The sequence below is a fragment of the Odontesthes bonariensis genome, chromosome 9, assembly GCF_027942865.1.
Source record: "Odontesthes bonariensis isolate fOdoBon6 chromosome 9, fOdoBon6.hap1, whole genome shotgun sequence".
Lineage (NCBI taxonomy): Eukaryota > Metazoa > Chordata > Actinopteri > Atheriniformes > Atherinopsidae > Odontesthes > Odontesthes bonariensis.
Window position 1 is genome coordinate 39,975,706 of NC_134514.1, and position 26,384 is coordinate 40,002,089.

General features: G+C 42.0%; 1 protein-coding gene across 7 annotated transcripts in view; it reads right to left on the minus strand.

Moving 5' to 3' along the window:
* Nucleotides 1-26,384, minus strand: part of LOC142388681 (protocadherin Fat 3-like) — a 248,293-nt gene that overhangs the window by 146,431 nt on the left and 75,478 nt on the right. For all 7 annotated transcript variants that reach the window (XR_012770319.1, XM_075474223.1, XM_075474224.1 and 4 more), the window contains exons 4-6: nucleotides 23,408-23,469; nucleotides 10,030-10,344; nucleotides 8,490-8,700 (exon numbers count right to left, since the gene is read on the minus strand). Coding sequence is in view for 6 of the 7 variants with exons in the window: in XM_075474223.1 (XP_075330338.1) it covers nucleotides 8,490-8,700; nucleotides 10,030-10,344; nucleotides 23,408-23,469 (588 nt within the window). In the remaining variant the exon portion in view is untranslated. The remainder of the gene's footprint in view (nucleotides 1-8,489; nucleotides 8,701-10,029; nucleotides 10,345-23,407; nucleotides 23,470-26,384) is intronic.

Consider the following 26,384-nt stretch of genomic DNA (forward strand, 5'->3'; position numbering starts at 1 on the left):
AGTCTGCTTTAGACACTATTCCTTTGATTCTGGCAATGTTTTTTAGATGGTAAAAAGCTGCTGATGTTACTGATTTAATGTGGCTGTTAAAGTTCAAATCTGAGTCCAATATTACCCCGAGAGTTCTAACCTGATTATTAGGTTTTAGAGAGAGAGTCTCAAGGTGACTGATAACACTTTCTCTTTGTTTCTGTGGGCCACAGACAATGATTTCAGTTTTGTCTGAGTTTAGCTGGAGGAAATTGTTTTGCATCCACACACTGATCTGTTCGATGCAGTGACACAATGTATCTACAGGCCCGTGTTCTCCTGCCGTCAGTGACACGTAGATCTGAGTGTCATCTGCATAGTTGTGGTAGGACACATTATAGCTGCGTATTAGCTGGCCTAGTGGAAGCATGTACAGATTGAACAATACGGGTCCCAGAATTGACCCCTGGGGAACCCCACAGGTCATAGCCATTTGGTCTGAGACATAGTTACCAATTTCAACAAAATATTTCCTGTCCTCCAGATAGGACTTGAACCAGTTTGACCAGAAATTCCCACCCAGTCTTCTAACCTCTGTAATAAGGTCGCATGGTCAACTGTGTCAAAGGCAGCACTCAGGTCCAGCAGAACTAAGACTGTGACTTTACTTGCATCTGTGTTCAGGCGGATGTCATTTGTCACCTTGATCAGAGCTGTCTCAGTGCTGTGGTGGGGCCTAAAGCCTGATTGGAAAGTATCAAAAGCATTGTTAGACAGGAGAAAGTCACTAAGCTGTTGGTATACAACTTTTTCTAGGACTTTGCCTAAGAATGGCAGGTTTGATATGGGCCGGTAGTTGTTCAGTACTGTGGCATCAAGATTACTCTTCTTAAGAAGAGGCTTAATGACAGCGGTTTTTAAGGCCTTTGGAAATGTTCCAGTCTGGAGTGAAATGTTGACTAGATGAGCGAGTTGTGGTAACAAACTGCTCAGCACAGACTTTAGGAATCTAGTGGGCAACTCATCAAGGCAGCACGTTGATGAACTCAGACTGCAGATGGTCTCTTCGACTGTTTTGTCAGTAACAGGTGTGAAATGTGTCAGCTCTAGGTGTCTAGCTGGCTGCAGAGTAGTTATTTGTGTTGTGGAAATTATTGCATTCTTAATGCCTTGAACTTTGTCATTAAAGAATATTGCAAACTCATTACACTTGGATGTAGAAATGAGTTCTAAAGGCAGTGAAACTGGAAGGTTTGTTAATCTGTTTACTGTAGCAAATAGGACATGAGAGTTGTTACTGCAGTTTTTGATGATTTCAGAAAAATAACTCTCCCTTGTTCTACGCAAAGTCTGGTTGAACACACATAGCTTTTCTTTGTAAGTCTCATAATGAACCTGGAGCTTTGACTTGCGCCATTTCCGTTCGGCTCTCCGGCACTCCCTTTTTTGTGCCCTGACCGACTCTTCTTTCCTCCATGGCGCCCTTTGCCTACTTTTAACCATTCTAACCTTGACAGGAGCAATGGTATCCAAAAAAATCTCCTGAGTGACGGTGGAGAAGAGAACGATGGTGACACCTCATTGGAGGGTGTAGATGCAGCAGGTGGGTCCCAGGTAGGGTTGCCAACCATCCCTTGAAAAACGGAATCGTCCCGTACTTAGAAACAACAGCACCTGTCCCGTATTGAGCTGAAAAGGGATGCACTTTGTCCCGTATTACTGTGAGAATCTAAAAATAGTCAGTATCATGCCAATGGAAATGAATAACGGGGCTTTATATGAAAATGTACGGTAAACTTGTTCCCTGGCCCAGTCCTGCTCGGTGACCAATGAGCTGACAGCATATTCACACACGAGAATACGCTGCAGCTCATTGGTCGAGGAGTTACTGTTGCACGCGGAGAAGATAGCGGAAGACAACAAGGCAGCACGCATGGGTGACAGTAAGCAGACACTGCTTTAAGCAGTGGTGGACAAAGTACTCAATTCCAGTACTTGAGTTAAAGTATTAATACTCATGGTCAAATCTTACTCAACTACAAAGTACGTTTTCTAATATCAGTACATTGCTGTATTGTTTTATGAATGCTTTTACAGAACCATGTAACTCTCTGAAACCACTTAAAGGGATAGTTCGGGATATTTGACATGGATCTGTATGGCATCACCATAACCAGTGTCGTGCATTCAAACTGACTTACCCCCGACAGTGTCCTGTGAGCCGAGTTTTTGTCCAGTGTTGGTCAAGGCGAAAGTAGTCCGGCTTGTTTGCTGGGGTCAAGAAATTAGCGCGTTTTTCTTCCCAAAACAGTACGTGTGCTAAAGAGTGATTTATTTCATCACAAAAACCGAAGCCGGCAAAAGTCACTCCTCGTTATCACTTGGGCCCTATACTGTCTCTCATTGTGTATCAGTGCGCACGTCATTCTGACCGCGAGCTGTGCGCACGAGTTCACTTTGTTTACTGCTCGGGAAGATGTCTGACAACGAGAGCGACGAGGAACATATTGACTTCCGTTCAGAGCCAAGGGGGTATCTTTATGAACCCGTTTATACTGAGGAGGAAGTTTGCCAAATGGACTTAGATCGGGCAGAAAGAGAGAGGGTGGACAGAGAAGTGATGGAAACAGAAGCTGGAGCCACTGCTGGAGCTGCGATACCCAGGGTGGCCGACAAATCCTGGTGCACTTGTTTGAAGTGCGAAGTAATGCAGACAGAGGTGGAATGTTACTGCTGCCACGAGTGGGATTTAGTTATGCCCCAGATACAAAACCTTTCCATAGATGAGGATGTCGGCGGCCGCGGGACAGCTGCTGCCTGCATCACAAATAAGGGTGACTTCCCTGCACTCCTGAATGCACGCGTCTTGAGAACTTTTTTCCATGTTCCCAAGATCAACTGGAGGAGGCGTCCCAGACCAGCTGGACCCGATGGCCAGTTGTCTGCAGAGTAAGTGTTGAGCACTGCCAAAGAACAGAAAGACTCGTGCGCACAGCTCGCGGTCAGAATGACGTGCGCACTGATACACAATGAGACAGTATAGGGCCCAAGTGATAACGAGGAGTGACTTTTGCCGGCTTCGGTTTTTGTGATGAAATAAATCACTCTTTAGCACACGTACTGTTTTGGGAAGAAAAACGCGCTAATTTCTTGACCCCAGCAAACAAGCCGGACTACTTTCGCCTTGACCAACACTGGACAAAAACTCGGCTCACAGGACACTGTCGGGGGTAAGTCAGTTTGAATGCACGACACTGGTTATGGTGATGCCATACAGATCCATGTCAAATATCCCGAACTATCCCTTTAATGTAGACTTTTTGCACCACTATGCTACAAAATAACAACAACACGGCAGCTCTGAGCTAACAGTGCAATAGTACGCGTTCATTCATTCATTGGTCGTAAAGTATTGGTGAAATAAAGACAGATAATACCTTATTTAGAGGCTGTATTGTCTCTGCCCTGTTCTCTCTGTTATATGGATATATGACGATCTCCAGTGATTTAAATATCTTCCGAAGGACACCGACTTTCACCAAACTGTTATCGGTGAGTAGATGAACAGATTTTATGCCAAAAATAAGGTCCAGGTTTAAAAAAAACGAACTTCTCCTTTAAGAAAGATACTTATTTTATTCATTTATTTTATATTAAAGTGAATTGCTGGATAATTATTAGTTTTCCAGGTGTTCATGTCAAATAGTTAAAAAATTGTTTCACTCACAAAAAAAGGGGCCAAAAAATTCACCAGGCTAGGAAGGGTGAAGGCAATCGGTTTCGGCCGGCCCTTCTAATGAGGGGTCCCTTATTCATTTTTCAGGGAGTTGGCAACCCTAGTCCCAGGCCTGTGGTGGGGGCCGTGGTGAAGGTGATGGTGGAACTGCTGAATCCTGTGTTCGGGATGCTGGAGGTGCTGCTGTGGCTGAATCCTTTGCTGGGTCCTTGGGTGGCGAGGCACCTGCCTCCTCTTCTCTCTCGGCGGCAGCAACGGCCCTGGCCCTGGCCCCTTCTGATGCCTCAGAGAATGGAGGAGATTAATCCGTCAGTCGTCTCACTCCACCTCTGTTCAGGTCTGGGCCTTTTCTTTGAAACAGATCATCTCTTTGCCAGAAAAGATTAAAGTTCTCAATGAAATGCAGTCGTCTGGACTCACAGACTTTGGACAGCCATGTGTTCAACTGAAGCAGCCAGCTGAATTTGTTGATCCTCCTGTCGATGTTTGGGAGAGGTCTACTTATGAATGTTGGTATAAATCACTTTATCAAGACTCTCAAACAGTTTCTCAAAGTCTTTTTTTAAATATATATATATTTTATGCCTTTAATCATAGGACAGTTGGAGAGAGACAAGAAGCAGGGGGCAGAGAGAGGGGGGAGACATGCAGCAAAGGGCCGCTCGGTGCGGGACTCGAACCGGGGCCAGCTGCAGCGAGGACTGTAGCCTCTGTACATGGGGCGGCTGCTTAACCCACTACGCCACCGACCGCCCCTCTCAAAGTCTTTTTTTAAGATTTCAGACTGATTCTCTCTGATGTCCACTGCACCCACGTGCACAATCAGCTGTTTCACCCCTTGGTGTTTTGCCAGTACCTCAGGTAGTAATCTTGTGATGTCAGAGACAGTGGCACTTGGATAGCTGCATGTAACCATTCTGTTTATGTTTATATTAGATATGGCTCCGTCTCCAAGCACAAGAGTATCTTTGACCTTGACACTCGGCACAGTTTCTCTGTCCATCTGCTGCTTTGTACCGTCTCTCTGTCTGTTACACTCAGTCACATTTGGCTCTGACAGTGGTAAAAATCTGTTTGTTAACTTTATTCCGGCTGATGTTACATATCCTCTGTTGATACCAACAGTTTGACGATTCTTCGGCTTTGCACCAAGTCCATCATACACAGTATCATTTAGCTTTAAGTTGGAGGTAGCAGTTTTTTCACCCTTTCCTTTGGAAGTAAATGTAGACTTCTTACCACTGGATTCCATTGGGAGCGTTTCATGAAGTCCCATTTCAGTTTCTAAGGCACAAATCCTTTCTTGTAGCGCCCAAATTTCTTGTTGATATATCCGACAGCTTTCACAGGGCATGTTGAAAGGATTGTAGTCGCTGGCTCGCCAGATAAGTTGTAAAAAGAATAAAAATTATTTTAAAAAGTCTTGGTTCACTTAAAAGAAAAAGAATAAAATTATATCCAAGACTTGTGGAAAGAAGTAAAATGATTTAAAAGAAAATAAAGCGATAAGCAGCAGGAGGAAGCAGAGACACGTCTGCCCTCTTCAGAAGCAGGAAGCATGGGGAGAAGCCCAATGAGGTGCCCTGCTAGGGGCTTGTGAGTATTGGTCTATGGTACAGACCAAATGCCTCTCCCTCTGGGCAAATGGAATGTGATAATAGGAGGGGTTTGGTTCCAGAACCCATGTTGTGTGTGGAGGTGAGCCCAACCATATCGAGTTGGTACTGTTCCACCTCACACACCAGCTCAGGCTCTGTCCCCACCCAGCTAAGTGATGTTCCATGTCTGCAGAGCCAGTAATAGGCACGTCCAGACCCCTGCCTTCGTCTGCCACCCAGCTCTCACTGCACCTGACCTTGAATTTTCTCCTCGCAAGAGACTATTTCAGACTGAACCAATTTAGCCTCAGGAGCCAAGGCTTGGCAATTGGGCATTTGATTATGAGCTCCCCCAAGGAATGGCTCCAGGGAGGTCCCTCAGTTTCCCCTTTCTGGTCGAGGTGACTTCTCATCTTATGGCACTCCATTGAGGTCTTTAAATTGCTCTTAGTCTGACCCTCCTCAGAGACCAGTTTGCCTTAGGAGACATTAAAATAGCTAACACCCCCTACAACACAGTTCACAGGATCATGGGAGCACTCACACTCCTCCATCGTGTTAAGCCTGATTTATGGTCGTCCGGGAAAGGCTACGGAGAGCCCTCTCCGTCGCTTGCGTGCGGCGGCCAACATTCCTATCTATCTATCCGTCGAGGAGACGGAGACTCGCGGAGACCGCAAGGGTTGGGATTGGTCGGCTAACAACAACATTTCCGGAATCACTTTTCCGGTTTAGCTCCGTCCTCTCAGAACATTATTATTATTATTATTTGCATTTCAATATCGACAAGCTCCAACTCCAACAAAAGTCTTTCTCTCTCGGTCGCCATTGTTCACTGTGAGAAGTGGAACGGAGCCGGAAGGTGAACAATCAACCAACGAATTTAACAATAGACGTCGCGAGATTAGGTCGTCTAGCATAGCAACGCCTACTGATCGGGAGGTGAATTGCCATCCCGAAGGAGAACTTCGAAAGGTTTAATAGCCTCTGCGTGACCACGGAGTCTGATTGACGGATAGTGACGGAGAAGCATACCGAGGCCTTTAAGGTTACAGTTCTATGGAGGGGGCAATAGGAAACTAAGATCCTAATTCAAAAATCTCCTTGGACTTTGGAAGACATTTCCAAAGGGAAATTCAAAGATAATTTCTCAAGCTACAATCAAACGGGGTTCATCAAAAAAACACATCCACCATGGAGATGCTCTTCCCCTGCTGCTGTTCTGCACAGGCCTTAACCTCCTTGATCATATCATCACAATGAAAACAGCAGAGCAATCATCCTAAATAGAGTAAAATCAGCCACTTCATTTACTTGGTTGACATCAAGTGAATGCCTTGAATGACAAGACGTCAACTTGCCGATCCATCCAACCAGTCTTTTCAGCAGGGGTTGAACAACTAGAAGTTTTTTGGGGTCTCACAGACAAATGCTAAACATGAAGAAGCTGAAAGAAATTCAGCCACAACAAAACATCTACAAAGAGTAAGGCAGATCCTAAAGAGCCAGCTGAATTGGAAGAACACAGTCCATGTAATCAGCACATATGCTCTGTCAGGTTATCAGATATCCAGCCACTTTGATAACCTGAACAAATGAGAGAAAATAAGCCTAAAAAAATCAGGACAATAAAGGTCCTCAAAATGAATAGATATTTACACCCCAAGTTCAGGACCTTTTATAATAAGCCTAATGGTTTTGGCTGTGGAGGAATGAGCACATTAAATGACAAAATATCAAGGGCCAAGCAACTCAACAAAATGATGATCCAAACTGGTTAGTAAACAGGTAACATTGACCCAGTAAGGAAGAGAATAAAGTAAAGGTGCCATTATGGAAGGAAAAGATCATGCAGGGCATGTGTCACAGACTTATATTGAGAGGTACTACTAGTGGTTTCAAAAGGATGGTCTGAAAGACAGAATGGAGGCACAAAAATCCCTTGGAAAACATATCTTAGCTGTTCAACATTCAGCAAAGTCATTGACATAATTAATATTCAGGCTCTCACTGGCCATTAATTTATTCATTCATTCAGTTTTTTCCATCTCTTCTGAAACCCATTTTTAGTCAGCCTGCCACTTTTCATGAGTTTGTGCTTTGGTGTCTGCTGTGGGAATGTTACTAACCAACTTAAGCATGACCCAGCATTCCATATGATCAAATTTTTAAACACCAAATCATAGATTACAGCACTTACAAACTTAATTCATAATTGCAACATTATATGAGTTAATTAATGACATGCTTGTACATTCTAAATTGCTATATTATCATATATTTGTTGTGTTAAAATAAAAAAAGATCATCAAGTATGTGACATCATGACAGAAAGCTTGGCTCAAAGATGACTTTAGATACTTTGACATCTGTTGTACTAAATATGGATTCAGCAAAGCTAAAATGTCCTTCACAAGAACTTGAAAAAGGGCAACTGGACTTCTTCTTCTTGAAGACGTTTCACCTCTCATCTGAAAGGCTTCTTCAGTTCTGAACTATTTGGTGGGGAGTATCAGCTATCAGCAGGCTGATACTCCCCACCATCAGCTATCAGCAATGTTATTCATAAACATAAACATTATGAACATGTTCTTGCACAGCACTCGTCATACTGGCATGTCCATGTGGATAAATACTGACTTCCAATGCACAATGAAAACAAGACTAAGGATGTTTGGAGTATTATGGGAACTGCTTTCCATCCTAATTGCTGTGTCCATCTAACTGCGAATGATATACTCTGGTTAAGCCTTTCAAGAAGATGACACAAGTGGTTTTGGGCATTATCCTCTGAGAGGGGAGCGACATAACTTTAACTTCTGTGATAAATAAACTCCCTTGAAAAAAATCCAAAAACTTAAAAGGCTATTCCTTAAAAATTATAAACATAAAAAAATTTGATTTAAGGTTTATGCTGAATTCAATGCTATTCAATGAGTCAATTTTTTATAGACCGTCAAACTGTTTATGTAGCTTGACTGGGCAGCTGGAAACACTGTTGCCTTGGTGACTTGAATGAGAAAAACATGTACTGAAGCCATAGTATCTTTTATTTAATTTCATATATGCCAACTCAAGCTAAAAGTGTCAACCATTCATATACACCATCCACTGAGTCTTGATATTTCCTAACTCACAAAACCGAAACTCTTCACTGGCTATCTTCACATACAGGGGGATTTTACCTGTTATGTCGAACCACACAGGGGAAGAGTTATGCTGTAGGGAGACAACACCCACAATCTCAGCCACCTTGTCATCCTCCATGATGGTGAAATTATAGAGTGGCTCTTTGAAGAGCAGTGGTAAAGTTAATGGAGGTGGACGACGGATCCACTCAATGTGCAGGCGAGCTGTTGAGGACTTCTGAGGACGGCCATTGTCCGTTGCTTTGATCTAAACATAGGAGCATAGAAGTGTAAAGGTGCTTAATGTTATGACAGTGTACTCCACAAGCATGTTATTCTGTTATTATCATAAGACTGTTGCTTTTGAACCTCTGAACCTCTATGGTTACATAGCTTTTATTAACTTTCTTTTCTTGATTCGCAATCCAACCTTGGTCAGAGCAGTTTTGATCAATGTATTATGTATGATGGAAACACTTTTTTTTCTGTTTTGAGAGCATATATAGCGTTTGAAACCACTACAACTCATATGGTGATCCTGAACTTTTTCTTGTTATTTCCACCTAGTTTCAACTTCAGATGATGCCCAATTCAATGTGCTTGTAAGTAGGAATTTGAAACTCTTTTGGCTCATGCTGTTTTGCTTTGATATTATTAACATCAAATCTCATCATTAGTTACATAGTTCACTTGAAAAATAAATTAGCTAAAATGCTCTAGCACTGCTGAGTTTAATGTTTTATATCCTGATACATAAAGGTAACTTCTGATTGGTATTCTTGAATTTTTTACCAGTTGGAAATGAGAAATTCCAATTTCTAATTGGTCATCACATGCACCATCAGTATGTCATGGGTAATAGCCATTACAAAAACAAAAAATGATTAAAAATTGCTCATATAAGTAACTGCTCTTAATGTTAGCTCATAAAACACTGAGGAATGAGTAACAAGGAAGACCAGACTTCATGGAGCACATATATGATGGAAATATTATGACATTAGTTCTCAATGGCCAGCGACCATTACATTAAACAGTGTATGTTTTCATAATTTGGTAAGTTCAACACATTACTTCTATCTGAGAATAAAATTGCCAGTCAGATATTCATCCATCAGTTTGGTGTGTGGTCTGCGATCTCAGGCACTTAACTGTATGTAATATCTTGCTCAAAGGATTACTAAGTATCACAGATCACAAACAAGGCAGACCCTAAGGGTGAGAGGGGTGGAGTGAAGTAAAGTGGGTCACTCGACACCCTAAAATGTTCTGTTTGAACATAGGTGTAAATAAATGGAAGAAAAAGGAGTTGCTGTATTTTCTCTGTGTTATTTTGACTAAAGCATGTCACAGGCATTTATTTAAGACTTAACGAAATTGTTAAATATACAAGGAATTTCCCGCAAGGGATTAATAAAGTAATTCTGATTCTGATACATACACACACACACGCACACGCACACGCACGCACACACTCTTACACTAGTAGATGCAAGACTAAAAGAAAATATCTGTCCATTACTAACTTTTGAGTTCAGAAATATTAACATTGAATCAAAACTCGAAATTGCCAACATGCTTAAAAATGGACTCATACAGTCAGGATGTTGTAGCTCCCTGCGGTGAAGGCCTTGCGTGATGATACTACTGCTGTCTTGGGATCAAAAAAGAATTTCCCATCCTCATTTCCATCCACAATGCTGTATGAAAGGTCGCTGTTGGGCCCATCGTCGTAGTCATAGGCGAACACCCGATAGATGGGCTCAGCCTTCTTTGTACGCTCTCTCTCTGGAAGTTTGACCTTGTAGACCTTTTCATGAAATGTTGGTCTGTTGTCATTTTCATCTAGGACTTGCACCATTACCCACACTGTACTCTGCCTGGGACTAAGACCACCATCTGAAACCAATACCTGTTGAGGTAGAACAAAGTGATTTAAAACATGCACACACAAAATGCATTCCTATTTGCACAATGTATCTGTGTGGCTCTTTTAAAGTGCTTAAAAAATAAAGTTGGATTGGAGTGGAGTACTCAGCTTTGCAGACTTTTGTTTTTCAGATTCTTCATTTGTATATTATTTGCCTACTTGTTTGCCAACCAGCAATTCTACTTATATTTGGCAAGATTTTTCATAGATCAAACTGTTGTGTCGTGAACTGGATTTTATGAAGGGTTACCACAAAGAGCAAAACCTGTTGGAGATTGTTTACTAGGGTGTACTACCATGGCAACTACAGCTGGAAACCTAACTGACTTCAGAGCGGGTTAGGTTGCATGATACAAGACCAACACAGGAAAATCGACCTGTCCTGACCAATCAATTTTCTGAGAAAATGAAAAAGTAAAAAAAGACATGGTGTCACACCCATGGACTTACGTTTTTAGTTTCATGTTTTAAGTTACGTTTTTGTGTTCAGTTCATGTTTTGATTTTGAGTTTTTAGTCCTGCCATTGGTTTTCCCCTCACCTGTCTGTCATTCCCCACCAGCTGCACCTTGTCCCCAATCACTCCCAGTCCCTATTTAGTTTCCAGTCTCCCCTCTCAGTTGGTCGGATCTTTGTTTGCTTACCCTGCCATTCATGTTTCCTTACCTTACCTACCGGACCTGCCTGCCTTGCTTCCCGTTGTTCCAAGTTAAGTATTTATTTATCTATGCCATGCCAAGTCCTTTGTTTATTTCGTCACAGTTTGGTTTTTTGAATCCGGCTTAGCCGCGCTTTCTGTTGATACTTTGTTTTTTTGTTAATAAACCCCATCGTGACAGAAAGATCCGGCCAGAAAATGGACGCAGCGGACTCAGACAAATTCTGGGACTTATATGAAGAGCTGTGGCGCAGTATTGAGCGGGGCTCCGCACTTGAGAAACTGCGGGTGGCTGGTGAGCTCTTGCTGTTCTTGTCAGCGAGGCGGGGGCTCCGGGGGTGGCACTCTATCCTGGAGTTCGTATGGGTCCATGCCGGGACCGTGCAGCGCACCGCCTCCTTGGACGTTTTTGGCTTGGAGCCAGAAGAGGTAATTAAGCTGTATGGCTCCCCTCCCTCCTCTTCCTCAGGCTCACAGGACCCACAGTCCCAGGACCCAGCAGCAGCCACAGTGACCAGAGCCCTAGCAGTCTCCGAGCTGGCCCCAGCCGTCAAAGAGCCTGACCACGAGGCCACAGGGCCTGACCACGAGGCCACAGGGCCTGACCAAGAGGCCACAGGGCCTGACAAAGCCTCAGAGCCCATGGGGCCCCTGCCCATGGACTCACTTTTTCGAGTCCCTCCCTCCCACCCCCAGACATTGGGGATGTCTGGGATCCATCCCTTAAAGGGGGGGCTCCCCCCCCCGCCGGACGTCTGGCCGCCTGCTGAACGGTCTCCAGCTCCTCCTCCTGCTATGCCGTCGGAGGTCTGGGTGCCAACCAGACCACCGCCTCCTGCCACGTCGTTGGATGTCCGGCCGCCTGCTGGACGGTCTCCGGCTCCTCCTGCCGCCACGTCAACGGAAGTCTGGGCGTCCGCCAGACCACCGCCTCCTGCTGCCACACCGACGGAAGTCCGTCTCCTGACAAGACATCGGTAGGTCCACTCAAGCAATCTCAGTGTGTGAACAGAGAAAGTCTCCACTCTCTTTCATCTATCTCACAATTCAACTGTTTGGTTGGAATTTTACTAAAATGCATCTATATAGGATGAATATCTCAGCAGAAAGGAATGCTTATGTAGTCTAAAATGGAGACTGATGATTAATTTAAAATCTTGTTTCATGTTGATATATAAAAAGTTAGAACAAACATTGTTTAATCATTTTTATTAAACTCAAACTACAAAAAATTTCTGTTATTTTCTCATACAGCATGTCTTATGATTGTACAGCAAATCATACTTGCTAAATTGCATAAAATGATCTTTGTACATTTATGTTACCCACATTGCTATTATAAAATGTTGCAAAACTACAAAAAAATCATAAGATAACCACTACCAATTTTATACAGCATTTTAAAACTGGATGATACAAAATTTGCTGAGTTTTATAATAAGGCAAGGCAATTTTATTTTTAGAGCATAATTCGTACACAAGGCAATTCAAAGTGCCAAATAAGCCCTCTGACAAGTTTGAATTATTTAAAGGCTTATTTATTTGGTGAATTAAGAATTCTAAACAGCCAGTGTTAAATATGGCAGAATAATTCTAAAACTTTCTCACATGCCTTAGGAATAGGCTACACATTTGATAAAATACATAATCGCATGTTGTCAAAGCTACGTTTCAACATCTTTTTGCCAACTTTTCTTCCCACTTTGATTGCAGCAGCTGTGTTACGTTCAGCCTCTGACAAATATTACATTTTAATATTGATTTAGGATTACAGTTTATTATTTTTATCAGATGTGTTGCTGAAGGTCTATTGTCATTGTGATTGTAACGGCGAATGTGCACATATCTACGACAAGAAATCCTGGGTTACTTCCGGTGTAGCAACTAATGGAGTAGGACGCGTCTTTCTGAGCTCCTGCAAAAACTTTTAAAATGTTTATTTAAGGCACACTTTTTCTATCTTCTCTTGGTGTCCGTGTTTTATACATCTAAACCCGTAATTTATAGTCGACTTCAGGTTGGTGAAAATGCCTAAAAAAAAAATCTAACCAACAACATCTCCACCTCAGTTGGGCACAGAATTTAAGCTGTCACTCTATGCTGACGATTTATTATTGTATGTCTCAGATCCAATGCATTCTATACCAACAATTTTATCCACTTTTCAGAGGTTTGGGTCATTCTCAGACTATAAAGTGAATATTTCTAAAAGTGAATGCTATCCTATCAATGCTCCAGCATTACAGTTCACACAGTCTGATATCCCTTTTGAATTGAGCCCGTCTGGCCAAAAGTATCTGGGCATCAATGTAACTAGAACTCTAAACTCCCTTTTCTCTGCCAATTTCTCCCCTTTAATATAAAAAATTACCCCCTTCCCCTCCAAATATGGGGAAGTTTGCCTCTCTCGTTGATCGGCAGAATTAACGCAATTAAGATGAACATCTTACCCAAATTCCTATTTTTGTTTAATTGTCTCCCACTTTTCCTGCCGAAGCATTTTTTTCAAAACAATTGATCAAATTATTTCTGCCTTTCTATGGTGTGGAAAGGCAACCAGGATCCACAAATCCACACTTCAGAGGTGCAAGTTCAAAGGTGGACTGTCTTTCCCTAATTTCCAATTGTATTTTTGGGCAGCATATATCCACAAAATTTTGTTTTGGTCTAAACCGATGGATCTGCCCTGGTGCAACTTAGAGGCGCAGTCATGTGTTACATCTTCATTAATGGCTTTACTTACCTCCTCCATTCCAACCAACCTCTCTGGCTTTACAAGCAACCAAGTGGTCCGTTCTGCACTTAAAATTTGGTATCAATTTAGGAAACATTTCAGGTTTACGTCAGCGTCTATTTTAGCTGCTTTACTGATGAATCACTTATTTCGACCCACGTTTACAGACTCAACCTTTTGTACATGGCACAATAAAGGCCTGAAATGTTTTAAAGACCTCTATAAAGATAGTATTTTTCGCAGTTTCACAGATCTTTTAGGAGAATTTCATCTCTCACCCTCATCTTTTTCGATACTTTCAGATTAGACACTGCGCTAAAGTTTTATTGAATTTGGAGGATGTCTGGTGGGACGCTGCTCTTCAAAATATTTACAAAAGCTCACCTTGCGCTCGTCTCACACTTATACAATTCAAGGTACTATTCAGAGTTCATCTTTCCAAAACTCGACTGTCACAATTTTATCCTAATATTGCCGACAACTGTGACAAATGTCAAGCTTCACCCTGCAATCTAACACATATGTTCTACTCTTGTTCATTACTTTCTCGCTTCTGGCAGAATTATTTTCATTCCATGTCAAAAATACTTTTGACGATCATAAAGGTTTCTCCCCATGTCGCTATATTTGGGCTCCCGGAAGACCACAACCGGTTTACTTCCAAGCAGCTAGATTTCATTAACCTAGTTCTCACGCAGATGGATGTTTCTCATCCATCTGGAATTTTGTCGGTTGCCTAGCTGTTCTCTGCTGTGAGTAGGCGGGGGTTGTATTCAAAAACCTCTCGAACCTGATTGGAGAATTCAATGTGTGTGTCACGTACTACTTCGACCAATCATATCGAAAGCGGACGTGGCGCGTTGGCGTGCGACCAGTCTCTCAGTCTGTGGTGGAAAATAAACAAAACACAACAGCAGCGAGCAAAGCAGGAGCTAGCAGCAGCTAATCTGTTAACACCCCGCCCCACGATTGTGATTGGATCTAGGCATAGAGGCGGGCCCGTTTATGGGGTAACCGAAGACTTCGGGCCCAACAAGGCGCGTCCAGACCCTCGTGCGAGCTCACGAAGTGTAACGAAGATGCACGAAGCACGAAGGGTCTGTGTGAGAGCCAGGCTAAGATTTCATAGCCTTCACTTCATTAATAGCTAGACGCCGTCTCCTTCTTCACTGGAAGTCAACTAAAGCTCCCTCCAGCTCTGTGGCTCAACGATACTATGTCTTTTCTAAAGCTAGAGAAGATCAGATATTCAGTGAAAGGTAACTCTGACAAATTCTACAACAAGTGGCTTCCTTTTTTAACTTTTTTTCTATCTCTTCAGTCTCTGCCCCCTGATTGATGGACCCCCACTCACTCTCTCCTTCTCTTTGCTCCCTTTTTCCTTTTCTGTCTTTTGTCCTCCTTTTTATTTAAACTGAGCAGCTTACACACACATGTTCATATTACACATATTATACTTATTCAACTGCTATATATAGATGTCCTTAACTGTTAGTTAAGCAGCCCCCCACAATTGTGTATTGTTCTGTAATTGTTGTAAAAAAAACCACTAGAGGTAGACTGTATGTTTTTTTTTGGTTTTTTTTTTTAACTCATCAAGATGCACATTATTTTGACTGTATCAATATGTTTGCTCAAACTGACAGTGGTGATACAATGCTCAATGTAAATGTGACATTGATTTCTATTCCAATGTGCCTTACCTCCCAATAAAAATATTAAACAAAAAAAGAAATCCTGGGTTGACTTACCAAATTATAACCAGCATTGTGCTCCACCTGAATGACCTTTCTGTTGTTACGATTGGATGAGCCAAAAGCTCTAAATATGTTGAACTACCATCATAGTACAGGGCCCAGGCTAAAGAAGGTTTTTCACAGGCCTTTTCCAATGCCAGATAGCTCAGTAACAAATGTGTGAGTAAGGCCATAGCCTGTTTTGGCCCTTCTCTTTGCCATGTACACCAACGTGTTAGGCCCGATCATCCATTCACATGGCTTCTCGTATCATTTCTAAGTAGATGATATCCAAACCACCTGTAATTTCCACCAAGTGACTCTACAGTCTCGGTGCGAATCTCAAACTATCTTGATGACATATTCGCATGGATGAGAGAGCATCACCTATTTACATTATATATATATATATATATATATATGTGTATAAACTTAGAAACGTGTGGCTAAATACAGAGGAGCCAGGTCAGGAAACGCCATCACAAGAGGCCATCTGCACTGAGTGCTGCTCACAACCCACGACCAGGACGCCTCCACCCGGGCGCACACCCCGGCCAAGCCGATGTTCACCATGAGTCAGAGACATCCCAGCCAGAGTCCTTTAGGTCCTTAGGATCGATAATTAAAACCTCAGTCTTGTCCTGGTTGAGCTGTAAGAAGTTTTCTGCCATCCAGGAATTGATATCTAAAATGCATTTAAAAAGGGCATCAATTGGTCATCAGGAGACATGGATATGTACAGCTGTGTGTCATCCGCATAGCTGTGGAAATTGATACCATGCGTCCTGATGACATTTCCGAGTGGGAGCATGTACAAGTTAAAAAGTACGGGGCCTAAAATTGAGCTTTGGGGCACACCACATTTAATTTCATGGATCCTTGAGGAGCATGTGTCCAAATTTACGAGGAATTTTCTATCTGGGAGATGAACTAAACCATTGGAGGGCAGTACCAGAGAGGCCCACCAGGTGTCTCAGTCCTTTTAAAAGAATCAGGTGATCTACTGTATCAAAAGCAGCGCTTAGATCCAGTAGCACAAGGACTGTAAGCTTGTGTGCGTCCAAGTTACACCTAAGATCATTAACAATTTTCAGTAGCGCAGTCTCTGTACTGTGGTTCGTCCTAAATCCAGATTGAAATTTCTCAAAAATGGAGCGGTTATTTAAAAAAAAGTTTTTCTAAAATTTTACTCAAAAATGGTAAGTTGGACACTGGTCTGTAGTTATTAAGAACATTAGGATCCAAGTTGTTCTTCTTCAGAAGGGGTCTGAAGGGAACGATTCACAACATTCAAGAGCTCATCTTCAAAGAATCCATAAAACGTTGTAAAAAGTGATGTGGGAATTGGGTCTGTCTAAAAGGCCAGTTGTTGGTTTTACTTGGGAGAAAACTAGACCAAGCATCTCCGCATCAACCAGGGCAAAACTGTCCGTTGTTTCTTCAGGTAAAAACAACTTCTCTAACTCCGGCTATAGTTAGCTGAAGTTGAATGGATGTACTCATGCATTAATAATTGATATCCTAAAGCAGGGCTATTCAAATGGCGGCCCGCGGGCCACATGCGGCCCAGAAGCAATACCCGAGTGGCCCAACTTGTGGTTCAGCCAAAAAAGCAGAGAAAAACCATGAAAAACACAGATTGCCAAAATCAACTCAAAATGCCTACGGTAGATCAGAAAGTGAATGCAGCACTCCACGTAGCCTAGCAACACACAACCAACCCACCCACGAGGCAGCGCGTTGTTCTGAAAGTTACTGATAGAACCATGTTAGCAGCTCAACTCCAACTGAAAAAGTATGTCTTTCTCAACCCTCAAACGGAAAATTGACGATGAAAACCGTTGTTTTAACCCTGCCTGGGCGGGCAGATACTGTTTTATTTTACCACCAACTCCAAATGCCAAACCTATGTGTTTACTTTGCATGACTCTGTTGCGGTACTTAAGGAGTTTAATGTCCGGAGACACCACCTGGAAAAACACCCGACTTTCTCAAATCTCAAATGAGGACCTCAAAAGGGCAAAGTTTAATTGCGTCGTACAACAGGAGTCGTACAACTTTGGTGCGGACATGCACAGCTCAAGAGACAGATCCTTGATGGTTCTTTTTTATTCAGTTAATTGCACCTTGTGATGTGCTACGGTCAGATATGACCAGCATGTTACTTTGATTTTATTTAAAAAGGGAGACAACATTTTGTGACCAAAATATTCTTTTCAGTATTTTAAAGCAGGGGTCTTCAACGTTTTTCAGGCCAGGGACCCCCAAACTGATGGAGAGTTGGAGCAGGGACCCCCCTACTATTAATATGGCATACAATTGTGTTTTATATTTAACGGGGCCTAGTGCCGTTTATAAATATAGCTACTCTGTTATTGTACATTCAATACTAAGCTATTCAAATAATACACAGGTTAATATATTCATGTTTTTATTTTAAACATGTGCAAGGCACAGGGTTGCCGTGCCACTGCCATTTATAAACAAACATCTTGCATACAACACTGAGCTATTCAAATAATCCACAGATTTTAACTTTAAACATGCATGTAGATGGGACAATGAATCCTCAAAGCATCTGTGGATGGCACACGTTTGCACAAAATTTGTGAGAAAAAACTGTTTGAAAAAAAAAATATATATATATATTTTTTTTTAAATGTTAAAAATCGTCTAATCAACCAAAGATTTCGCGACCCCCCTGCAGTACCTCCGCGGACCCCCTGGGGGTCGCGGACCCCCTGTTGAAGACCTCTGTTTTAAAGTGAAAAATAGCATCATTGTTACCTCAGGTTCTATTTATTTAGAGACGTTTTTAATGCACTTTTTGATGTTCTTATGTCAGATGTTTATTTCATTCAAAAGGGAAAACCATTTCATCACCACTGATGTGCACTTTTTGTTTTAATGCCTGGTTTATTTCAGGAGTACCTCAGTTCATTTAAAAGTTTTGAAATGTGTTTTTGTGCACTTTTTGAAGTGGCTGTGTTTAACAAAAATACAAAGAGGGGAAATGATGAATAAACATCACATGTTATTTCATTATATTTGTGTTGGTTTGAAATCTGTCATTACCTCCTCCTTACTGGCCGCTGAAAATGTCCGGCCCAGCTTATGGTCTCGGTTTTAAAATCTGGCCCAACTGAATTCGTAATTGAATAGCCCTATCCTAAAGAGTTCACTATTACATTTTTCAATTGAGTGGTTAGACACTAAGCCTTGGGATGTGCACTACCATCTCGTCTTCCATCCCAGAAAACTAAAACTGACGTGATGAAAATATAAACTCATCTGAAGTTGATTCCACTAAACTTAAGGACTGTTGTGAATGCATTTACTGGAATTTATTTGCATTATCCAATGTAGCAAATTATATATCCACTACATATTTTTTTACAAGCTCACTTTAGAGACAGCATTACAGTTCTGTCAGAACCACTCTCGTCAAAACGAGACGAGAAACAGAGATGAATTTCAGAAGCTTATTCTGAATGCATACAATTTGTGTTTGGCGGTATGGCTCTGTTCGGAGGAAGTTCCGACTTTTCCATGAGCTCCATGGAAGCCAGACAGGGAACAGCAGCATCCTCAGGTGGAGTGCCTTCCATTTGCTGTAAAGGCAACAAACCCCCTAGAACAGAGCAAGCAACAATGAACAACAGTATGACATTGTTAGCAATGAAAAATCGGTGGAGCAGGGGAGGTGGTGGGTGCAAGCAGAAAGCAAAAAAAAAGCAGTGACAGCAAACCAAGTTTAAATGAAGTGCCCCAAATGCCAGCATCCAATTGCGAGCAGGAGCTGATTACCCATTGAGCGCAGCTGGTTGTGGAGCCATAGGGGTTGGGTCGGCGTCAGCCAATAGGCAAAGGGCGCGTTGACTACGTGGTCTGCCAGAACTACCGCGATGCTCCATTTGGCAAACAGATTGGCATGTTGAGGGACCACAACATGATCTTGAGTTCTGGCAATAAACAATTATACAGTGTTGCCAGATCCAAGTTAATATATATATAAGAAAATTATTTGGAGACCCAAAAGCAAGAAGTACCTCAATATTCAATTTATCTTAAACAATAAAAACAGCGAGAATTCTAGGACACTATCAGGAGTAGTAATGACCGGCTATCTGATAAACTCACCAGCTTCTTTGCTTGCTTATAATTGACTGAGGCAGAGACAGTAACTAATAACTTGGCATTTACTGATTACTGAGCAGAGAGAAAAATCTTTAACCTGTCTCTTGCATCCTGCACTGTCCCTAAATGCTTAAAGTGTATCATGCTGGTACCTGTGAAAAAAATAAGCTACGTAAAAGAAAACAGGTCTGTGGCTTTTACCTTTACACTGACGTTTGAGAGATTGGTTGTTCATCTACACATGATGGACAAAATATAATTCACATTTCAACAGAGGATACTGACAACAGAGCTCTTCACACTACATTGACTCAACCAGGAACACTCTGGTTCATACCTGAGTTTGTGACAAATACAAAATTCAGGTCAATAAAAAACAATCATCCTCAGAATGACAGTCAAACTTGTCAGAAAAGCAGGTTGTTTAGAGCTGACAATATTGTGTGTGTAAAATCTCAGTTACATGTTCTATATAAAAATACACGATGCCTATGTCGCACAGACATAGCTGTGCAAGAACCATGACATCAATCAGTCCACTGATTTCCCTTTAATATAATACTATATCCTAAATAAAATATATTCAGAGATATGCCTGGAAACTTGTTATGGATTAGACAACAATTATTTCAAAGATATTAAAAGACAGAACTATTAGACTGAATTTTGGACTGTTAAATAGTTTATTGATTTTCTACTCAGGGTTTTTCATGTCTGATCTAAAATCAGTGCTTTATGACACAGTGGAGCCAAAGTAGAATGTTTTTTTTTTAACATCACTATGCCCTTCTAACATCATAGAAATGCATCTCCCCAGGATGTCAGAATTTGCAGAACTTGGGCTGCTTACTCAAACCGCAGCGATGAAAAATGAAAAAAAAATTAAGTTTTGTACAGAGCGAAACTGACTGCTCATCTGGCAAGACATCGGCTCAGAGCCACGGTAATATCTTGATCTTTTAATGACTATGAAGTGTATAGACTGGAGTTACACACCTTGGATTAATTTTGAGAAGAACCAGCACTACTCTTTATAAAGTGAGACTACTGTGCTTTTACTCTGATAACCACAGTTTCAGATGTAACTATGTAATGACTGAGGGTCATTGGATTTTGGGTGGAGCCACTATTATAGAGTTGAGGTTCACTGCAAACACTCGTCTTGTTTTTCTAGTAGTCTAACAAACTTTTACCTAGAACCTAGTAGTCTACCTAAACTTTTGGCTAGAATATAATAGATTTCAACAGAGAATTCATAATTCACAACTACATTGAGTTTCTCCCTCCCCAGTTTGCCTGGAGCTTTTACACTTCAGGAAAGTTTAAAAAAGTTAAGTAAACTACCAAAAGAGATGTTCAATCACACTTAAACTTTCCATTAGTCTGTAAACTGTTCTTTATTTTTATTTTGTTTTATTTTGTTAGCTATCTATAACAATATATTATAAAGCAGCAATATAACTTAACCTCAGGGATTAATGAAGTAATATTAAATTGAAAAGTTTTTTTTTTAATTGAATGAATGAACGTGAGTCGATGAGCTGAATTTTACTTTTCATTCTTTAATATTTTTACCTTTCAATCTTTATGTATACTTGTTGCTATATTTGGATCTACCAGTGACACTCCTTCTTGATCACAATTCTAGTGCTGGTTCGGGGCAAGTGCTAAACACAACCTTGGCGTGTTTAATAAGTTAAACCTCCATGTGGTCTCCTTTGTCTGCGGCGCTCTGCTCTCCTTCCTTCATGAAACAAGAAGTATGGCCTGCGCTCCATCCTTCGTGTCCTGACTCTCTCTGTGAGCTCTTCCCCTGGGGAAGGACAGTTATCAGAACGGAATTCCAGGTGGACCGTTCTTAAGGGCCGTGTATACTCTCGCAGCAGTGTGTCGCAGTGAGCTTGTCGCAGACACGACGCAGTTATTTTTGATTTATGCCCAATTTTGAAGCGCTGTCTGCGCTATGTTAATCCCACGCCACAACGCAAGAGGGACAATCACGAACAAGCTAGGATTGTGGGTGTTACGGTTACGGAGGTCATTCAACAGCAATGGCGACTGGACGAATGCGCATTTTGATTGAGATGCAGCTGATCGATCTAGAAATAGAAGAAATATTGCTACTACTGGAGCTGGCAGAGAGGCAAAAGAATCGTCACGGTTACCATTAGCCGGTTAGCAAACCGGAAATACGCATAGTGTAGAGCGGATGTAGAGTTGACCAATCAGAGGCCTCCTTTCTCTCCTCCCTGCGGCGATATCTGCGGCACTGTCTGCGGTCAGTCACAATTTTGGGGAGGTGCACCAGAGTGTCTGCGGAAGGGGGGGGGGGGGGCATATCTGCGTTAACTGCGACACACGCAGACGACCTGGTTTCCCACCATAAATCAGCCTTTAGACCGGCGTTTTTAGAACTGCATTCTTAGAGCTGCGTTCTTAGAACTGCTCTGTCCGAATACGGCTATTGTGAATTTAGTGGAGGACCACAGTGCAGGGAGACAGTTTATCTATTCAGATCTCCTTTTCCCTGCACAAATCTTTTGGGCTCTATTGGCCTTTATTTGATGTTAGGTAGACAGCAAAGGGGACAGAGAGAGTGGGGGAAGACGTTTAGCAGGAGGGCCTCAGACAGGGGCCTCAGGGCCTCAGACAGGGACTCTAAACCCAGGTCAGCCGCATCAAGGTACTATAGCCTCTGTACACGACTCGTCCACTCAACCAATAGAGCAATACGGCACTCTGCAAAGTGATGTCTATTAAATGCCGTTTTAAACAGCAGTCAGTGGCTGTGAATACTATTTAAAGAGTTGTTGCTAATGTAGCACCAGTCTTTTGTGGCCGGAGCAACTACTCTGGTGGTCAAAACAGAAAGATTCTGTTGGTTGTCAGTTTATTCCCTTTGCCATTAAACCCTTAATTAAGATCTTCTGTCAGCTAACTTCATAAGTTCTACAATTAGGTAAATAAATTACACCTGTATGTATTCTAATTTTCACATGATGTCAGTATATAGCTGCTGTGAAGAGCCTCAGAGTACACATTGTATAGCACCCCATCAAACAAGAAGCAACAAGGAGTTCTCCAAACAGGTCAGGGTCAGATTTCTTTAGAAGTGCAGTTTGGGGTTAGATTCTTACGAAGTATTAAGGAAATGGAAAAAATCCACATGACTAAATGTGCCTAACTCATAGGGACAGGCACCAAGAAATTTACATATATAATTTCTGCATAAGAGGGCTTGACAAAATGTTTACTTTGATATCTTTGTATTATTTAAAATTCAAGTTGTAAGACAACAAAGAGAGCAAACATTGCCAAAGGGATGAATATTTTCCCAAAGCACTGCATGTGCATGTACATGCATTATAAGACTGCACATTCCATGTGGTGCCTGAACAGATCCAACTCCATTGTACATTTTTTTGATTACCTGGTCTAACCCTAACCTGGAAAAGGGAGGAGGGAGGAGGCTTGCTGGAGGAGCTTAAGCTTAATTTTTTTTTAGGCATCCGCAATGTCTGAATGTGCATAAATCATTAATCCCATATTGTTAATGGAATTAAAGATAAACATGTTATCACAATCACCTCAAATAATCAGCTAACAAGATAATGCAGCAATAGCATGGCTATTATAGGATGTCTCATTTTGTCAAATGCCACCTCACCTCACGTCCTCTGCTCACATCTCTGGTGAGAGGAACTGAGACTCATAGTGGAGTTGAGGCAAGCAATCATGGAAGTAAAAAGTTAAGGAAATGGAATAAAGGATATGACCTGACCTCCAAAACATGCTCTGTTTGTTGTTCCCGGTCCAATTTCTGTGATGTTGTGGTGATCAGACCTGAGAACGAAAACAGAGAAGGCCATTAAAACTCTTTCTCTCTTTCTTTTGTTTGCTGTCTCTCTTTTTCTTATGCACACACTCAGACACAAAAACACAGACACTGGCCAGGTTTTGTGGGAGCAAAGTTTTATCCATCTCATTCACACCATATACTTTCTGTCTCTCTGTCTGTGTCATGCTAAGACCAGGGGTCAGGGTGTTCTCTGGTAAGATAAACAACAGAAGATGTTTGTGCAAGACACAGACATAGAGGAACCAGAGCCTGGGCTCAACCCAGTCTCACAGCAAAACGTGTAATAGCTACATTGGTCCACAAGGGAAAACGTGGTATTGTCACAATTTGGCCCCCAAAATTGACAATACTACGTTTTATTTGGCCCATTCATTTACATTGCCTTGCAATCAGGTCACGTGACTATCAAGTTTCCCACAGCGAAAAAAAGAAAATGGCCGACTGTTCTGTTGAATATATTATGAGAGATACACATTGGATCAATAAAGTTGAAAACAAAAAAAAAAAAAAAAACAAAAAAAATCACATGCCTTCTCCCTCTACTGGCTCACTGAAATAATGGTCCATTGATAGAAATGGTTGATAATACATTATCAACCATTTCTATGATAAGGTCACTATTGTCATCTGGGTATATATTTATATATATATAAACATTTTTTTATTTTTTTTTAAAACAGAAAGTACGGGGAATGTCGGTGCAGGTCGGTGACGTAGAGCTAGCAGCGTCCATAGCAACCACCTTAACAACGGTACCAAACGTTTTATTCTTACGTTTTTTCAAGGAGATACTAAAATCTTCGGTGAAACTAATAAACGAAAGATCGTCTACATTCCTTGAACGAAGATTATAAAAATATTATGCATAGTTCTCGCTAGAAATGCCATCGAAATGCATACAAATGCAGATGATTTCTTAAAATGTTGTTTTTCACAGAAAATAGGTCGACAGTCGGCCATTTTCTTTTTTTCGCTGAGGGAAACTTGATAGTCATGTGACCTGGTTGCACGGCAATGTAAATTATTAGGCCAAATAAAACGTAGTATTGTCAATTTTGGGGGCCAAATTGTGACAATACCACGTTTTCCCTTGTGGACCAATGTAGCTATTACACGTTTTGCTGTAAGACTGGGTTGGTATGCTGCTGTGTGGCATGGATCTCTGCTGAAGGTGTTAATGGAATTCCCCATAGAGACGAGTCTGACTATTAAGGTTTTTCTCCACAACATAAGCGGTGCCCCCAAATCATGAATTTGACATCTGGAACCCTGATGAGTGAGTCCTCTGTACACCAAACAGCAGAGATCGATCTTGAAAGCTGGCAAGGTAGGATCTAGGATGATATACTTTCTGAGACAACTGAAGAAGTACTGCCATGGGAGCTGCTGATACAGTTGTATACTGCATTCATTGAATATGCCCTGTGCTCCACCATCACAGTCTGGTTTGGTACAGCCACCAAACAGATCAAAAACAGACTTGTACACATCAAAATCAAGGAAACAGGCAGGAAAAATCATCTCTGACCCCTGTCACAGCCCGGCTCTAAGGCTGTAACAAAAATGGGAGACAGACGAAAGCTTCCAAATTTCAAACAACTTTTATTTACAAAATAATCTAAACTAAAGAAACGTGGAAGTCAGTTGTCAGTCGTGTATGCATGCCTGAGTGTGTGAATGTGAAAGCGATCAAAAACAACAAAACAGCCGCCGCCCTGCAAGTCAAAGGCAAGTCAGGAGGGGTCGAAACTGGCAAGAGAGAAGCTTTTGTAGCACAGGCTCCAGGTGTGCCCAATCAGTCTGACGAGCACTCCGTACTCTCTGTAGAAGGGAAAAGGCACTGAAGAGAACCGGGACATCTAGTGGAGCGGAGGGGTCGTCACCCCCCCCCCCCCCCCATAAAAACAAAGTTCCCCCCTGGAACTAAAAGAGGGCACATGCACCCTACTGCAAACCCCAGTCAGCCAAGCAACCCGCCCTCTCTGCAACCCAGCAACTCCGGCGCCTGAAGAAGCGAGACACAGTGATGAGGAAGCCTGAAAAACCAAAGTAAACCATAATGGCACAGTACACATTTAAATGCAAGGTGCTCTGGATAGAGCGTCAGCCACAATGTTATCCGAGCCTTTAATGTGGCGTATATTCAAACAATAAGACTGCAAAAGTAACACCCATCGCATCAATCTGCGGTTTGGACACTGTAATGAATGCAGGAAAGTTATGGGATTATGGTCAGTAAAGACCACCAGAGGAACACTGCCAGAATCTAGGTACACTTCAAAGTGCTGCAAAGCCCAGATGAGCGCAAGTGTCTCTTTTTCGATAACAGAGTAGTTCAATTGAAACCGATTAAACTTTTTGGAGTAAAAACTCACAGGTCGTTCAACACCACAGTCATCACACTGAAATAACACCGCACCTGCACCTACATCACTCGCATCCACCTGCAGTTGGAAGGGTTGGTTCATGCGTGGAGCTGCAAGCACAGGAGGAGAACAAAGGACGGATTTCACATTGTCAAAAGCTTGCTGACATGAAGGTGACCAGATGTATTTTGCTTTACCCTTTAACAAGTCTGTTAGGGGAGCTACCACAGTGGAAAAGTTTTTACAAAAACTGCGGTAGTACCCCACAAGACCCAGAAACCGTTGGAGTTCTTTTTTCGTTGCTGGTACTGGATACTGCACGATTGCAGTCACCTTTGCCTGCACAGGCCGCACATTCCCCTGCCCCACTACCTTACCCAGGTATGTGACGGTGGCTTTGGCAAACTCACACTTTGCCAGGTTAATGGTTAAGCGTGCGTCAGCTAAACGATCAAACAGTTTTTTAATACGGACCAGATGTTCTTCCCACGTATTACTGTAGATCACCACATCGTCGAGATAGACGGCACAAC